At 38.8% G+C, this 19,038-nt stretch overlaps 1 protein-coding gene across 2 annotated transcripts in view; it reads left to right on the forward strand.

The window, feature by feature from the left end:
* The window catches only part of rnf180a (ring finger protein 180a), a 200,931-nt gene that overhangs the window by 42,474 nt on the left and 139,419 nt on the right, over positions 1 to 19,038 (forward strand). For both annotated transcript variants that reach the window (XM_063042999.1, XM_063043000.1), the window contains exons 3-4: positions 4,633 to 4,757; positions 6,885 to 6,980. Coding sequence is in view for 1 of the 2 variants with exons in the window: in XM_063043000.1 (XP_062899070.1) it covers positions 4,662 to 4,757; positions 6,885 to 6,980 (192 nt within the window). In the remaining variant the exon portion in view is untranslated. The remainder of the gene's footprint in view (positions 1 to 4,632; positions 4,758 to 6,884; positions 6,981 to 19,038) is intronic.

A 19,038-nucleotide genomic window follows, 5' to 3' on the forward strand; every position in this document is an offset into this window, starting at 1 on the left:
CAGATTATTAACATAGTAACGATGAATTCATGTATAATAATTGCTCTTTCCATAGACAGATAAATACTGAAAATAATTAAGTTCTGAATTTTATGATACGTTGATGTGTTGGGAATATAATAGAGTTGATAGGGTTGTGGAGTGTATAAGAGTATTATATATTCCATTTTTGTCTTCAAAGTTATTTTGAGCTTATCCCTGACATTATTGTCTTTTAAAAGCCACACTGCTTTAAATAATGGCTTCCCCAGTGATTTTTGACTTCAGTAACATATGTGCATAGGGAACATTGTAGCAAAAGTAAGCCTCGTAATTATAGCAAATCACAAAATATTAATCATAAATATTCTACAAAATATGAATTCCAAGTGTACCATAACTTGTAGTTCGCAATTTTTTTTCACTTTAGATGATGTTATTGGTACGGAAATGTCTCATAAATTCCAACAATATGTATGAGAATTTTTCAGGCATTTCAAATATGTATGTTTTCATCTGGGTTAGAGTAGCCCTGGGAGCAATGAATGACTAAGGGGTAACTCCACTTTCCCCAAAGCTCTGAAAGTCCCCAGTCAGAGCCTCATCACTGGTTGCAGTTTAGAATCATACATCAATAATTTCAGATATGCAGATGACACTGTGTTAATTGCAACTACAGAGGAAGAACTACAAAACTTAATTGATATAATTGTTGAAGAAAGTGCAGAAATGGGTCTATCTATCAATCACAAAAAGACAGAATGTATGGTGATATCCAAAAAGAAGGAGAATCCTATCTGCAGGCTGAAAATAAACGGGAAAACATAAAACAAGTACAGAACTTTTGCTACTTAGGAAGCTGGGTGACATCAGAAGGCAGGTGCGATATAGACATCAAAAGAAGAATAGGGATGGTTAAAGACACCTTTGCGAGAATGAAGAGTATACTGACCAACACTAAACTAGGCATGACAACCTGCCTCAGAGTACTGAAATGTTACGTTTATCCAATTATGTTATATGGATCAGAATGTTGGATGATATCTAGTAATGAGGAAATGAAATGAAGCAGCAGAGATGTGGTTTTTAAGGAGGATGCAAAGAATATCATGGACGAAATGAATATCTAATGAGGATGTCATGAACAGAGCAAGCACAAAAAGAGAAATAATATATGAGATCATGAAAAGGCAACGTAACTTCATTGGACATGTGATTAGGAAAGAGGAGTTAGAATGCATGGTAATTATGGGAAAGATTGAAGGGAAGAAGGCAAGAGGAAGGCAAAGACAAATGATGATGGAGACAGCATCCAGAGAACTGGAAACGAATACCAATGAATTGATCCACTTGACCCGATACAGGAGTGTGTGGGCCATGGCAGTCAAAGCTCAATCTGGGCATGGTACCTGATGATGATGATGATGATGATGATGATGTTTTCATTAAAATTAGTGTTCTGATTTGGTTTAATGCAGTTCAGGATTTTTCATATTTGCAAGTTTCAATTTAAGCTCTGCTCTTTAATTATTTTTAACGACTATTACTTGTATGGTATGGCACAGTAGCGTAATTGTTAGCATAACACTTTAGAGTACCAATGATTAGAAGATCAGAGCTCTGTTCCTGCTGATGTCAGTAAGGGGTTTGTACGTTCTCCCTGTGACTGCTGAGGTTCCTCCGGGTGCTCTAGTTTCCTCCAACATTCTAAAGACATTTGGGTTAGGGTTAGTAAATTGTGGGCATGTTATGTTGGCGCTGGAAGTATGGCAACACTTGTAGGCTGCCCGTAACACGTGCCCGGACTATCTGACCTGAAGATATAGGAGCATAATTCTGCCATTCGGTCCATCGAGTCTGCTTTGTCATACCATCATGGTTGATTTATTATCCCTCTCCACACTATTCTCCTCCCTGTAATCTTTGACACCCTGACTAAGCAAGAGCCTACCAATCTCCACTTTAAATATACCCAATGACTTGGTCTCCACGCCATCTGTGGCATTGACTTCCTCAGCTTCACTACCCTCCTCATCCTCCTTATCTCTATTCAGAGATTTACTCTCTGGTCCTAGATCCTCCCACTATAAGAAACATCCTCTCCATATCCACTTTATCTAGGCATTTCAATATTCAATAGGTTTCAATGAGATCACCCCTTATTTTTCTAAACTCCAGTGAGTACAGGCCCAGGGCTATCAAATGCTTCTCATACATTAACCCTTTAATTCCTGGAATCATATTGGAGAGGACCTCTGGGCCCTCTCCAATGCCAGCACATTTTTTTTTAAATAAGGGCCTAAGTACTCCAAGTACAATACTCCAAGTGCAGTCTGACTAATGCCTTATAAAGCCTCAGCATTACATCCATGCTTTTATATTCTAGTCCTCTTAAAATGGATGCTAACATTGCATTTATTTTCCTTACCACCGACTCAACCTGCAAACTAACCTTTAGGGAATCCTGCACAAGGACACCCAAGTACCTTTGCATCATTGATTTTTGAATTTTCTCCCTGCTTAAAATATAGTCTATGCCTTTATTCCTTTGACCAAAGTGCCTGGCCATACACTTCCCTACACTATATTCCACCTGCCACTTTTTTGCCCATTTTCCCAATCTGTGTAAGTCCTTCTGTAGACTCCCTGCTTCCTCAACACTACCTGCCCCTCCACCTATCTTCGTATCATCCACAGACTTGACCACAAAGTAGTCAGTTCCGTCATCCAAATGATTAATATATAACGTGAAAAGAAGCGGTCCCAACACACACCCTGCAGAGCACCATGTCACCAGCAGCCAATCAGAAAATACCACCTTTATTCGCACTCTTTACCTCTCGCCAGTGAACCAATCTTCTATTCATACCCATTTCTTTCCTGTAATACCATTGGCTCTTGTTAAACAGCCTCTCATGTGTGGCACCTTGTCAAAGGCCTTCTAAATTCCTAGTAAACAATATTCACTGACTCTTCTTTGTCTATCATGCCTGTTATTTCCTCAAAGAATTTGATCAGATTTGTCAGGAAAGATTTCCCCTTCAAGAAACCATGCTGACTTCAGCCTATTTTATCATGTGCCTCCAAGTACCCTGAAACCTCATTCTTAATAATGGATTCCATCATCTTCCCAACCATTGAAGTTATTTCATTGAAACTATAGACTAACTGCCATATTACTTCCTTATCTTCTGCTTCCCACTCTTGTTAAAGAGTGGAGTGACATTTGTAATGCACCAGTCCTCTAGAACCATTCCAGAATCTATTAATTCTTGAAAGATCATTAATAATGCCTCCACAATCTGTTCAGATACCTCCTTCAGTACCCTGGGGTGTAGTCCTTGTGGTCCTGGTGACTTACTTACCTTAAGACCATTCAGCTGCCTAAGCACCTTCTCCTTAGTAATGGCAACTACATACACTTCTGCCCTCTAAAACTCTCGAATTTCTGGCATACCGTTGGTATCTTTCATAGAGAATATTGAAGCAAAATACTTAGTAGGTTCATCCGCCATTTCTTTGTATTTGTTCCCCTAATACTACGTCTCCAGTGTCATTTTTCAGCAGTTCAATATCTACTGTCACCTCTCTTCCGCTCTTTATTTAACTGAAAAAAACTTATGGTAAGATGAAGGGTGTTGGCCCAAAACGTCGACTGTACTCTTCCATAGATGCTGCCTGGCCTGCTGGGTTCCTCCTGCATTTTGCGTGTGTTGCTTGGATTTCCAGCATCTGTAGATTTTCTCTTGTTTGTGATTGGTATCCTTCTTGATATTATTGGCTAGCTTACCTTCATATTTCATCTTTTCTCTCTTTATTGCTTTTTCGTTGCCTGCTGTTGGTTTTTAAAAGTTTCCCAATCCTCTAATTTCCCAATGTTTGTTATATTATATGTGCTCTAATTTCCTTCGTGCTGTTTTTGACTTGCTTCGTCAGCCACGGTTGCATCATCCTCCCTTTAGAATACTTCTTCATCCTTGGGATGTATCTATCCTGACCTTCTGAATTGCCCCCAGAAACTCCAGCCACTGCTGTTCTGCCACACCTCTGCTTGTGTCCCTTTGGCTAGCTCCTCTCAGATGCCTAATTCCCTTTCTCTACATCTTCTTCCTCTCAAACAGCAGGGTGAATTCTATCATATTGTAATCACTGCCTACTAGAGGTTCCTTTGTCTTAAACTCCCTACCCAAATTGGGTTGATTACACAACACCCAATTCAGAATTGCCTTTACCCTAATGGGCTCAACCACAATCTTGTCTAAAAAACCCATCCCTTAAGCGTTCTACAAATTCCCTCTTAGGACCAAGCACGAAATCTACCTTCATTTTGAAATATCTCATGACTATCATAACATTGCCTTCTTTATATGCAATTTCTATCTCCCATTGTAATTTGTATCCCACATCCTTCCTACTGTTTGGGGGCCTGTATATAACTCCCATCAGGGTCTTTTTACCCTGGCAGTTTCTTAACTCTATCCACAAGGATTCTACATCTTCCAGTTGTATGTCACTTCTTTCTGAGGATTTTATATCTTTTTTTTTACCAATTACTGTGTTGGTCGTTAATACAAACGTAACATTTCACTGTATTGTTTTGATATATATGTGACAAATAAGGTTAATCCTTGTTTCATGCACATTCTCTTATAGACATATGAGGATCCACTGAGAATTCAGAAATGGAAGGTATACTACGTTGCTGGAAATGCCGAAGATTTGTATTGAACGCTGATAGTTTGTCCCTTCCACAGGGGATACAAAAATCAAAAATGCAGGTATTGTTCATGTTTGATCATTTTCTTGACATAAATGCTACATTTCTTAATTTTGTGGAATAAACATAGTTCTAGAAACTCAAGTTTCAATGTTGAGCGATTTTTCTACCTTTTTGTACCTCAGCCATTCATTTCACTCAAGCTTGAAATCAGTAGGGTTTTGGATAAAGGCGAATGGAGATAGAACAAGAAAATGCTGTTGAGGTGGGAAATCAGCCACGACCTTGTTGAATATTGAAGCCAATTAAAGAACGAATTGGCCTCCTCCTGCTCTCATTTCTTATGAAGCTGCGTAGGTGCAAGAATTAACAGTGGGTTAGCACCTTTGTGTTTGTTATCAGAATTGAGTTAGATTTAACATAGTTATGGAAGAGGACAGTAATGGGATAAGGGTAATGTTTCTAAATTGGGGTAAGGCCGATTTTATTCACCTAAGAATTGATTTACCAAAAGTAGGTTGAAATCAAATACTTAAAGACAAATTATTCTTGAAGCAATAGGAGATATTCAAGGTGTTTATTCCCACAGAAACAAAGCTCGGGGTTGTCAAATCAAGAGTACCTTGGATGACAAAGTACATTCAAGATACAATTGATCAAAATAGGGAAAGAGCATATCACAAAGCCTGGAAGAGTATTAAAATCATGACAGAGAAATTAGAAAAGCAACAAAACATATTGGAATACATAGGTATTGTCAATGAATCAAACAAGTCCAAAGATCTATTATAAATGCTTAAAGAGCAAGAATAAAACTAAGGAATGAGTAGAACTTGTTAAGGATCTAAAAGGTAACTTAAAAAGACAGAGGTGAAGTACGTGGGTAAGCTTCTTAATGATTTTTTTCTGTCAGAAGAAGGAAGATGATGCCAAAGAATAGGTGTTAAAATATAAGGTAAGATAAACATGGTAAAGAAGTAGGTATTAAAACAAAATTTCATTTTTGAAAGTAGGTAAAATACCAGCGCTGGATTAAATACAGCCCAGGTTGTCTAAAAAAAAGCAGGGAAGTAAGGTGCAAGATACTGGCTACAACTTATCAGATCTGGTGCCAAGCTGGAGAACGCTACTGTTGTACTATTATTCAAAATGGGAGGAAAGGATAAACCAAGTACTTGCAGTCCAAATAATTATAGTTGGGCAGAAAAAATAGCAAATGGAGTTTAATCCACAAAGGCATTTGGCAAGGTGAAAAAAAGCAATTGGATAACATATAAATGGGGAAAAAAACAGAGTGATGTGAGGGAAAAGAGGATTGTTGAATGCTTTATTAAGATTTAAGAAGAGGTTGCTGGGTTGTATCTATGAATGAAGAATGGATAAACTAACATTGTTTCCTTTGGAAGAGAAGAAACCACGGGGAGACATAATTGAGATACATAAAAATTACGAAGGGTCTGGATAGACTAGTATTTCCTTTAACAGAGTGGCACAAAAATAGACAACATAAAGTTAAAATAATTATTAGTAGGATCAGAGATCAGCTGAGAGGGAGTACAAGTAATCCGGAGGACTCTGGGACTGCTGTTTGGGAAAAAAATGATCAAGGATAATTCCTCATTGCATTTAAAAAGTACTTGGATGTGTACTTGAAGATCCATGACCTCCAATCAAAGAACTAAGTGCTTGTATGTGGATTTTGGCTGTTTTACAACAAACATAGATAGTATAGGCTAAGTAGCAGCCTTCCATGATTTAAGATTCTATGTTTAATACCAACTCATCTTGCTGAGTTCCTGGAGTATCTGATTCTTCAGTCCTGCTTTCAGCAGTTTTAGAACTGCTGTCCATTTCTACTCTGTAGCAGACAAGCATTTTCTAATTTCATTTCAATTTCTTCCCTTCCCTCCCTCCCCTATTCACCATGTTAGAACACGTTTTTGTCTTCAAGTTGTTCCTTTTCACATTCGTGGGTTTGCAGCTGTCTCTTTAGTTTTCAAAACCACAGGTGGAGAGGTGAGGAGAGAAAATATTATCAGTTCCAGTCCTAATTACATAACATATGACAGACAGAATATGTTATAGATTCTTAAAACTGCTGTTTGATATGCATTTTCTCCACTTCTTTATTGTGATGTGGCTTGAATGATCTTTATTATTTTATAGATCTAATTGTTCTTTATTTTAGGATGCTGCTGAGGAATCAACCGGACAAATCAACTGTACAGTATGGCATGTAAAGTTAGAGTCTATTCCAGAGTGGATTCAAAAAGAAATAGAAAAGGTAAATAATTCTAGAATGAAAATGGCAAGTGTTGCAAAAGTCACAGAACACTCAGCATTTGGGGAATTGGTTCCTGCTTTGGGCTGAACAATCATCGGAAATGGGTTTGTATACTTCAAAGTAAGGTTGTCATAGCTGGGAGAGGTAGTGGGGATAAGCTCCCACCACCTATTAAATGCTCCCAATAAAGTGCGTTTCAAATAGCCTCTGACAACCAAGTCCAGCTCCTGACCTTCACGTGTAGTTTAACTATGCCCAGTGGAACCGTTTCTATTGACAAGTCAAAGGGCAAAGGCAGGTTACTGGTGCTTTAAAACCAGTTGTTATGGGTAGATGGGGCTCATCAGCTGTGGTTGGCAGCTAATCTAGGAGAAGGAAAACTCTGATCTCAAACCTTTGCTCCCTTCCACCCCTGGGAAAGGCTTCAGGAGTAAACCATGAGGAAAATTCCTGAGCTGGAGTCCCTAAGGCAGTCTTACATTGAACTCAACGCTGACTGGCAACCCCTGTGGTGCTTTTGATGTATCGGCCTGTGTCGAACTGTATTGGTCTCTGTTCTGCCTTTGGATTCATCGGCTGGGTGGAGAGAGGGAGCCTGCTGCATAGGCAACAGCTTGCTCTCCATATCGTACTACCGCAGCTGTGTACTAGCTTGTGTATCACGAAGTCAGCTAGGGCACAACATCCATGGTCAACTCTGACCAATGGAGGGCCTCTCATTGAGTTAAATCTAACAATTCAAGTGCCATTTTTACAAAATTGAAGTAACAAGAAATTGAATAGAGCAAGCAAAATTTCTGAATTTTGTAGTCAGTTTTATTTACTGCTCTACTGTAAAGTGTAAGATATGCATATATGCAAGCACAAGCAAAAGCATATCAACTATTATATTTTGGTTGTATTACACTTCAACTACAATAACACACTAACTATGAATTGAGCGTTTAGAATGCTTTTCAGCTTTAAATTAGAATACGGTCAAATTTACCAGAATTGTACTTGATTCAGCAAAAATGAATTGAAAACAGCTTCTTAAGTAAGAGTAATTTCTGGAGGGCTTGATGAGAATTCAGTCAAATAAGTCCTCAACAAACAGAATCCCAAATCTAGATGCCATGGTTGTTGAGGTACATACAATGTTAGGTTAAGGCAATAAAGAGAGGATAATATACAATTTAGAGAGTTCAAAACTGTGGAAAACATGGAAGAGTCTTGAGCGTGCTGAGGAGAAATTTTAAAGCGATTCTATTAGTATTTGCAGGTGTATAAAGAAAGTGAACAAAAGGATCAGGTTTTATTAGAGATCAAATCAGGAGACAATGTGTGGCTCCAATATAGATGTTTATTTTTAAATAAATGCTTTGCATTCTTTCTTCAGAAAGAGAAAGACGATTATGACATTCATTTTTAAAGAGAAAGAAAATTAATCTAAGTAGTAAACATTATGGAATAATGATTTATTAAGGGTTCCAGGATTTTTAAGAGTGGCTAGGTTGCTAAACCAGTATATAGCATATTCCAAGTTCTTTAAAAGAAGTGGAAAACATTTGGAAGGCTATGTGTAGGATTTTTAAAATCTCTTTGGTTATAATCTTTGTACTGAGGGACTGTTATTTAAAAAGGGAAAAGGCGATGACTTGTTTTCCTTCAGAGTGAGGTCAATAGAATGGTACAGCATAGGAACAGACTCTTCAGCCTACATTAATTTATTAACTAGTAGGAAGATCGGAGGGGTGTTAAGAAATGTTTTCTTCAGCCAAAAAACAGTGAAAGTCTGGCTCCAGACGGAGAAATGTGTGAGACCATAAAGCAATCCATCTGTGTTACTGAAGATATGTACTTCAAAACTAACTGTGCTTCTAGCCATAGATTTCCTTCACAGTAATGTCCACATGACAATTGCTAAGTTACATAAGAGCCACAGAAATAGAACAAATCAGTGCATCCAGTTATCAATTATCAGTCTGTTCTTATTTACCAACAAAATGACAATAGGTGCTGTTGATAGTGCTATTCGGTAACACTACTTGCCAATAACTTGTTCACCAATAACTTGTTCACCAATGCCCAATACAAATTTTCCCAGGACCATTCAGTAGCTGACCTTGCTATAGCTTTAATCCAAACATGTTCGAAAGGGATAAATCTCAGAGTTGATGTGAGATTGATTGCCTGTGAAATTAAGGCAGCGTTTGACAAAGTGTGGTTTCAAGAAATCCTGGTAAAATTGAAATCAATGGGCATAGAAGAGAAAACATTCTAGTCCAAAAATAAATTGCTGTAAATGTCCATAGAGAACTCTCCAAATATTGGAAAGAAATCTTTCAGTTATTGGAGATCAATTATCAAGTCTCAGGACTTATTTTCTGGGGTTCCTCGGGAAGTCTCCTATATTCAGGATATTCAGCAGCTTCAAAGGTGACTTTATATTAAAGGGTTAGAAGTGGGGTTGTCCACTGTTGATTGGATATTGTTCAGTTCCATTCACATTTCCACAAATATCAAGCTGTCTCTAGCTATGTGCCACAAAATCGAGATTTTATTCAGTTATGAGGTAATACAAATGCCACAGAAGTGCCTAGCAATGACCGTCTCAAACAACAGAGAGCCTGATATTCAATGGTATGAGACCCTTTGACTAGAAAGCCAGACAACAGGCGGTTCACCAGAAACAGTGTAATAACTGACTCAACAACAACACCTTGAGGGCAATTAGGGATGAGCAATAAATGCTAATGATACACAAATTGAGAAAAATAACAACTCTACACCTTAATCTGACCTTAGATTGATTTTTAGTTGGCTGACCAGAACGGGCATAAGTGCTGTAAATTTTCATGATTCTAAAACACTGACTTCATCTATTAGTTGCAACAGGCCAAAGGGAGTGATGATAATACAGCTTCAGATGGTACTTTCTCCTTGATTCATTGAAGAACACTGCACTCTGGCATGAAAGAACAATTTAATGATGTTGTCATAATGCAAGATATTAACACAGAATCCTTACTATTATTGCTAGTAATGATATTCATGAACCATACACTTAAAGACTGCCTGAGACTACATGTTGCAGTTCAGCTCAGTTGTGTATCTTTTTATAAATTGTTAATAGTGGCTGACATTTTATTCTGCAGTTAAAATCCTTCACTTGGAATTCTAGAGAACGAATCTCATACTTAATGTTGTGCTTATGTGTATTGAACAATTAAATCCATAGAGTCGTAGAGTTAAGCAATGCAGAAAGTCTCTTTAGTCCACTAAGTCCAACCATCAAGCACCCATTTCCATTAATCCTATGCTTATCCCTTTTTATTCCCTTCAACACTGCCCAGGCATTGCCACTCACCTACATACTAGTGATCATTTACAGTGTCCAATTAGTCCACTAACCATTATGTCTTTGGGATATGGGAGGAAATTGGAACACAGGAAGAACGCGTGTTCTTCACAAAGCACCTGAGGTCAGGATTGAACTGGATTACTGGAACTGTGAGGCAACAGCTCTGCTGGCTGTGTAACTGCAGCAAGATAAAAACAGAATTTAAAAGCATTAAAATTTAAATACCTCAAGTACAGTTTTGCTTATGTTTACAACCACCGAGTTATCCGTTAGATTGATAATTTCAGTTGCAGTTTGGTCATATAAATAAGGCTCTGCCACGTAAGAACTGATGAAGATAGTATTAAATTTAGAATACTATAACACAGAAACAGGCCCTTCAGCCCATCTAGTCCATACCAACTTCATCTGCCTCGTCCCATCGAACTGTACCCGACACTGTATCTAAAAATGTAAAAGAGAGGTGAGGGTGGATATTGGACCACTGAAAAACAACGCTGGAGAGGTGGTAATTGGGGAACCATGAAATAGCCAATGAACTGAATAAGTGCGTGGCATCAGTCTTCACCGTGGAAGACGCTAGCAGAATGGTGTAAGTTCCAGGTGTCAGGGGGCATGAAGTCTGTGAAGTTACCGTAACCAGAGAGAAGGTTCTTGGGAAACTAAAAGGTCTTAAGATAGATAAGTCACCTGGCCAGATGATGTTAACCCCAGAGTTCTGAAAGAAGGTGGCTGAGGAGATCTTCCAAGAATCATTAGATTCTGGAATGGTTCCAGAAGATGGGAAATTTACAAATGTCACTCCAGTCTTCAAGAACCGAGATGGGCAGAAGAAACGACACTATAGGCCAGTTAGTCTGATCTCAGTGGTTGGGAAGATGTTGGAGTCGATTATTAAGGATGAGATCTCAGGGTATTTGTAGACACATGATAAAATAGGCCATAGTGAGCATGGTTTTCTCAAGGGAAAATCTTGCCTGAGAAATCTGTTGAAATTCCTTGAAGTAACAAGCAGGATAGACTAAGGAGAATCGGTTGGTGTTATGTACTTGGATTTTCAAAAGGCCTTTGACAAAGTGCCACACATGAGGCTGCTTAACAAGCTATGAGCCCATGGTATTCCAGGAAAGAGTGGGAATAAAGGGGGCCTTTTCTGACTGGCTGCTGGTGACTAGTGGTGTTCCACAAGGGACTGTGTTGAGACTGATTCTTTTTACATTATATGTCAATGATTTGGATGATGGAATTGATGGCTTTATTGCATAGTTTACAGATGATATGAAGATAGGTGGAGGGGCAAGTAGTTTTGAGGAAGTAGAGAGGCTACTGACTGACAGAATAGGAGAATGGGCAAGGAAATGGCAGATGGAATACAGTGTCAGGAAGTGTATGGTCACACACTTTGATAGAAGAAAGGAAAGGGTTGACTACTTTCTAAATGGAGAGAAAATACAAAAAACTGAGGTGCAAAGGGACTTGGGAGTCATTGTGCAGGATTCCCTAAAGGTTAATTTGCAGGTTGAGTTAGTGGCGGGGGGGAGGGGAGAAGGCAAATGAATGTGCCTTCATTTCCAGAGGACGAGAATATAAAAGCAAGGATGTAATGTTGAAGCTTTATAAACCACCGGTGAGGCCTCATTTAGAGTATCATGAGCAGGTTTGGTTTCCTTATCTTAAAAAGCATGTGCTGAAACTGGAGAAAGTTCAAAGGTTGTTCACAAAAATGATTTTAGGATTGAATGGCTTGTCGTATGAAGAGTGGTTGATGGCTCTGGGCCCAGATTCACTAGAATTCAGAAGAATGGGGGGTGACCTCATTGAAACCTATCAAATGGTGAAAGGCCTTAACAGAGTGGATGTGGAGAGGATGTTTCCTATGGTGACAGAGCCTCAGACTAGAAGGGCATCCTTTTAGAATGGAGATGAGGAGGAATTTCTTTAGCCCGAGAGTGGTGAATCTGTGGAATTCTTTGCCACATGCAGCTGTGGACGCCAAGTCTTTATGCATATTTAAAGCAGAGGTTGATAGGTTCTTGATTGGTCAGGGGATTAAGGGATAAGACTATAAGATATAGGAGCAGAATTTGGTCATTCATCCCATTGAGTCTGCTCTGCCGTTTCATCATGGATGATCCTGGATCCCATTCAACCCCATACACCTGCCTTCTCACCATATCACTTGATGCCTCGCTCAGGAATATATCAAATTTTGCTTGGAATATATCAAATTTTGCTTTGAATATACCCATGTACTTGGCCCCCACCACAGACTGTGGCAGAGCATTCCACAAATTCACCACTCTTTGGCTATCTTTTCTACTTCTGTTCTAAAAGGTCACCCCTCAATTTTGAAGCTGTGCCCTCTAGTTCTGGATACCCCACCAGAGGAAGCATCCTCTCCACATCCACCTTATCTAGTCTGTTCAACATTCAGTAGGTTTCAATGCGATCCCCATATATTCTTCTAAATTCTAGTGAGCACAGTCCCAAGGTTTCCAAACACTCCTCATATGCTAACCCAGAATCATCCTCATGAACCCCCTCTGGAGTCTTTCCAATGACAATACATCCTTTCTGAGATAGGAGGCCCAAAATTGTTGATAATACTCCAAGTGCGGCCTGACTAGTGTCTTATAAAGTTTCAGCATTATCTCCTTGTTCTTATATTCTCTTCCCCTTGAAATAAATGTCAACATCGCATTTTCCTTCTTTACCACAGACTCAAACTGTAAATTACCCTTCTGGGAGTCTTGCACAAGGACTCCAAAGACCTCTGATGTTTGAATTTTCTTCCATCTTAGATCCTAGTCTGCACTATATTTCCTTTTACCAAACCTTATCATACATTTCCCAACACTGTATTCCATCTGCTACATTTTTGCCCATTCTTCCAATTTGTCTAAGTCCTGCTGTAATCAATCACATTGCTTCCTTATCACTTCCTACCCCTCCACTTATCTTAATATCATCCACAACCTTTGCCACAAAGCCATCAATCTGTTATCCAAATCATTGACAAACAATGTGAAAAATAGCAGTCCCTTCTTACCACCTCGAGAATTCTGACAGGTTTGTCAGGCAAGATTTCTCTTTACAGAAACCATGCTGACTTTGACTTATCATTAGGCTCCAAGTACCCTGAAACCTCATCCTTAATAATGGACGCTTATACTTTACCAACCACTGAGGTCAGGGGAGCAGGTCTATTATTTCCTCCTTTGTTTTCCTCCCTTCGTAAAGAGTGGAGTGACATTTGCAATTTTCTAGTCCCCCGGGACCATGCCAGAATCAAGTGATTCTTGAAAGATCAGTATCAGAATCAGGTTTATTATCACCAGCATGTGTTGTGAAATTTATTAACTTAGCAGCAGCAGTTCAATGCAATACATAATATAGAAGAAGAAGAAAAAATTTATTATTATTAAATAAGTAAATCAATTAAAATGTACATATATTGAATAGATTAAAAATTGTGCAAAAACAGAAATAATATATATAAAAAAGTGAGGTGGTGTTTAAGGGTTCAATGTCAATGGCAGAGGGGAAGAAGCTGTTCCTGAATTGCTGAATTTGTGCCTTCAGGTTTCTGTACCTCCTACCTGATGGTAACAGTGAGAAAAGGGCATGCCCTACGTGCTGGAGGTCCTTAATAATAGATGCTGCCTTTCTGAGACACAGCTCCTTGAAGATGTCCTGGCTACTTTGTAGGCTAGTATCCAAGATGGAGCTGACTAAATTTACAACGCTCTGCAGCTTCTTTTGGTCCTGTGCAGTAGCCCCTCCATACCGGACAATGATGCAGCCTGTCAGATTGCTGTCCACAATACAGCTATTGAAGTTCTTGAGTGCAAACACGAGGAAATCTGCAGATGCTGGAAATTCAAGCAACATACATCAAAGGTGCTGGTGAACACAGCAGGCCAGGCATCATCTCTAGGAAGAGGTACAGTTGACGTTTCGGGCCGAGACTCACCAGAAACTTTGATGTGTGTTGCTTGAAGTTTTTGAGTGTATTTGTTGACATACAAAATCTCTTCAAACTCCTAGTGAAGTATAGTCGCTGTTTTGCCTTCTTTATAGCTGCATCGAAATGTTGGGACGAGGTTAGGTCCTCAGAAATCTTGACACCCAGGAACTTGAAACTGCTCACTCTTTCCACTTCTGATCCCTCTATGAGGATTGGTATGTTTTCCTTTGTCTTACCCTTCCTGAAGTCCACAATGAGCTCTTTCGTCTTACTGACATTGAGTATAAGGTTGTTGCTGCGACGCCACTCCACTGGTTGGCATATCTCACTCCTGTATGCCCTCTCGTCTCCATCTGAGATTCTACCTACAATGGTGGTATCATCAGCAAATTTATCGATTATATTTGAGCTATGCCTAGCCACACAGTCATGGGTATATAGAGATTAGACCAGTGGGCTAAGCACACACTCCTGAGGTGCACCAGTGTTGATTGTCAGTGAGGAGGAGATGTTATCACCAATCCGAACTGATTGTGGTCTTCCGATTAGGAAGTTGAGGATCCAATTGCAGAGGGAGGTACAGAGGCCCAGGTTCTGTAACTTCTCAATCAGGACTGTGGGAATGATGGTATTAAATGCTGAGCTATAGTCGATGAACAGCATCCTGACACATGTGTTTGTGTTGTCCAGGTGGACTAAGGCCATGTGAAGAGCCATTGAGATTGCATCTGCCATTGACCTATTGTGGTGATAGATCATGACCAACACATCTGTTAGCTCTTCAGCATCCTCTTGTAGGACTCTGGGATGTAGTCCATCTGGTCCAGGTGACTTATCCACCTTAAGACCTTTCAGTTTGTCTACCACTTTTTCCTTTGTAATAGCAATGACACTCATGAACCTCTGGCAGACTGCTAGTGTCTTCCACAGTGAATACTGAAGCAAAGTACTTATTAAGTTCATCTACCATTTCTTTATCCTCCATTACCACCTCAACAGCATCATTTTCTAGTGGTTCAGTATCAACTCTCACCTTCCTTTTATTCTTTATATAACTGAAAAAAACTTTTAGTATCCTGCTTTATATTATCAGCTAGTTTGCCCTCAAATTTCAGCTTTTCTCTTCTTATAGCTTTTTAGTTGTCTTTTGTAGGATGATAAAAGCTTCCCAATCATCCAACTTCCCCACTCACTTCTGCTTCCTTATATGTCCTTTCTTTGGCTTTTATGCAGTCCTTAACTTCCCTCGTTAGCCATGGTTACCTAGCTCTGCCGTTTGAGAACTGTGACATACAGTATTTGTCTTCTGTGACATACAGTTTTTATCCTGCACCGTGTGAACTATTCCCAGAAGCTTCAGGCACCTCTGTTCTACTGTCATCCCAGTCAGTATCCCACTCCAATCCACCTGGGCAAGCTCCTCTCTCATGCCTCTGTAATTCCCTTTATTCTATTGCCATACTGATACATGGTAGTTATGCTTCTCTCTCTCAAACCTTATTGAATTCAATCATATTGTCATCACTGTCTCCTAGGGGTTCCTTAATATTCAGCTGACTAATAAAATCTGGATTATTACACAACACTTAATCTAAGATAGCCTTTGCCCTAGTAGGCTCAAGCACAAGCTGCTCTAAAAAGTCATCTCATAGGCATTCAACAAACTCCCTCTCTTGTGATCTGACACCAACCAGATTTTCCGAATGGCCATGCATATTGAATACTCCCATTACAAATGTGACATCACCCTTATTACATGCTTTTTCCAGCTCCCTTTGCAATCTCAATCCCACATCTTGGCTGCTATTTAGAGGCCTATATTGATTCCCACAATGGTTTTTTTTTTACCCTTGTGGTCTCTTAACTCTTCCCACAAAGATACAAGGAAAAGGCAGAAGGTTGGGGCTGAGAGGAAAATTGAATCAGCCATGATGAAATGGTGGAGCAGACTCGATGAGCCAAATGGCCTAATTTTGTTCCTATATCTTATGGTCTTATGGAAATCTACTGCAAAATAATTCATACCATATTTATATATATATAATGTGCTTTCCCTCCAAGCCCTCTCATCCATTTACCTATCAAAATTTTTCTTTCTCCTCAGCTTGAGTGAGACTAGACCTAGAGATCATGTGTTAAGGGTGAAAGGTGAAGAGTTTAAGGGGAAGATGAAGGGAAACTTCTTCACTCAGAGGGTCGTGAGAGTGTGGAAGGAGCTACCAGTGCAAGAGGTGCATGCAAGCTCGATTTCAATGCTTAAGCGAAGTTTGCATCAGTACATGTTGGCGGGGGTTTGGACAACTATGGTCTGAGTGCAGGTCCATAGGACTAGGCAACTTAAATGATGTGGCACGAACTAGATGGGCTGAAGGGCCTAGTTTATGTGATGTACTTTTTTATGACTATATGACTTTATCTATGAAGAGGAACCAACGGTCGGCATTTCGGGTGATCATCAGGAGTGGAAAGGAAGGGGACAGAACCCAGAATAAGAAGTTGGGGTGAAGGTGTGGAGGGAAAAGGACACAGCATCTGCAGAATCTCTTGTGTTTATGTCGCAGTGCTGAAGCACAGCGTATGGGGCTGGGGGAGAAAAGTCTCCATTGCTTGTTTCCCAGTATATACACTTTGAGTGCAGAGGCACACCATTGGAGAGGGATTATCTTCCTCAGTAGCCCTGAAAGGGTATTTGGACAGCTTTTTGAACTTAAGTTTGAAACACTTAAGTAGAATCCAGTAAATAAGTAGAGCAGTAGATAAAATCTTGTCTGTTTAATGGTTTTTCGATGCTAAATTTAAAAAAAATAATTTGCAATGTTTAGCAATGAAAATGGACCAGAAAAAGATGTTAATGTATCAGCAGGAGACCACTAAAGTGATTAAATTGCATATTTTAACTGAAGTAGAAAGTACTAATTTTGTTATTCTTAGATTTGCCTTCTTTGTTATGTTTATTTTAGTAACTAAAGAAGGACTCCTAACTTGTAGTTCTGTTCTAACTTTTAGCATTATAGGTTCTTTCATTAACTCTCCACTGAGTACTAATTTCTACAGCAGTAAATAATTATTTTTCTTGACTACCGAACTTTTGCTGTGTTATGTTCAGCATATAATTTGTATAAGAATTTGAACATGTCAGTTGTGTTCTTCCATGACTGAAGAGGTTTCAGCATCTTTAGTCACGGATTAGTTTTTACTTTGCCATGAATTTATTAGCCATAAAAAATTACCTGATCATCTCTTTTATTGCCACAATATGCTAAATGCCAGCCTTTTGATTTTTGACTGAGGTAAGCCCTCTATTTCAATTCATTACCAAAAAATAGTCACCTTACCTTATTTAATGCCTGTTCCATGCAAGCCAGTTAAGATTCTGCTGTAGCCAGATTGCAGATACTCTTGTTCGATTTGATTTTTTTTTAAAGGATGAATCATCTTATTCTACCAGCACATCAGTGAACTTGCATTTGAGAATCCTAGTGAGATCATATGGATAATTAAATGAAATATGCAAGCTCAGTCCTATGCTATGATTTGGCAAAGTGGACTATGTAAACTGCATTAAAAAAACTATCAATGATTTGCTCATCCTTTCTGATATGTGAACTACATTTTGGTAAGGAATCTAGTAAACAGGAGTTGCCTGTTTTTTTTTGTGGAATAAAACAACAAATCTTTTTGGAATATTAAATATTCTATGCCTTTGGACAGAGAGAGTTGACAGGGAAGGACTTGATTTGAGTTGAACCTCAATTTGCCAGATTGACTTGAACTCCTGCCAAACATTGTAACTAATTTAAGACTTAGCAGTGTGTCCTAAACTACTATATTATAAATTACTTCAACTGTTTATTAGCCTGTGCTACTAAGATGAAACAGACAGTTGATTGGAAGCTGCTGAGCACCAATAATTGGCATCTCTCTCTCTCTTACCAGATTCGGCTACCTTATCAGTCTTGTATTGTGGCTGAAGTTAAAACAAAATCTGAAGCTTTTTAAATTTGCTCTTTCTTAGAGTGATTCTCCCCCTCTGGTCTTGAACTTCCTTTTCCTGGACCACAGATGCAATTGCTGACAGGAATTTTTACTGCTTATGTAAATTATCTGGGTTGAGATCTTTGTGAGTTTAGCACAAAGATCACCATTTGATACTCATGAGAAAAAATATAATTCAAATAGTTTTATTATAATAACACTAAAAGTAGAACTAGAGTGAATCAAGGGGCTTCTTGAGTGCTGTATATTCCATTTAATATGATCATGATCATTCTCCAATTATGTATCTTCTCCTGATCCCCATGACAAAAATTAAGCCTTGATTCAAAAAGTCTGTTAATCTTGGACCTGAAGGTACTTGACAGCTATCGTGCTTAGGGATAGAAACTTTCAGAGTCACAAATCGCTGCATGAGGAAATTGCTCCTCATCGTCGTATTAAATGGATGAGACTAAGTTTGTGATTGTATTGTCTTCATGAGTCTTTCACACATTGAGAAATGATGATTATATTCATGTTACATGATGTAACTGGAAGTAGCTATTTCTCTGGTCTTACTCCTTTTACTCCTTCATTCTCCTTTTGTGCACAGTGCCGATACTGTTTTAAAAACAATTGACTGAATTTTCATTTATAATCAAAATGTAATGATTATTGATTTTTAAGTTTCTTGCATTATTTATAACATGAACTCATACTCAATGTTCATTAAATGGTGTTGCTACTCATCACTTTCAGGAGATTATTCACTC

The sequence above is a fragment of the Mobula hypostoma genome, chromosome 3, assembly GCF_963921235.1.
Source record: "Mobula hypostoma chromosome 3, sMobHyp1.1, whole genome shotgun sequence".
Taxonomy (NCBI): domain Eukaryota; kingdom Metazoa; phylum Chordata; class Chondrichthyes; order Myliobatiformes; family Myliobatidae; genus Mobula; species Mobula hypostoma.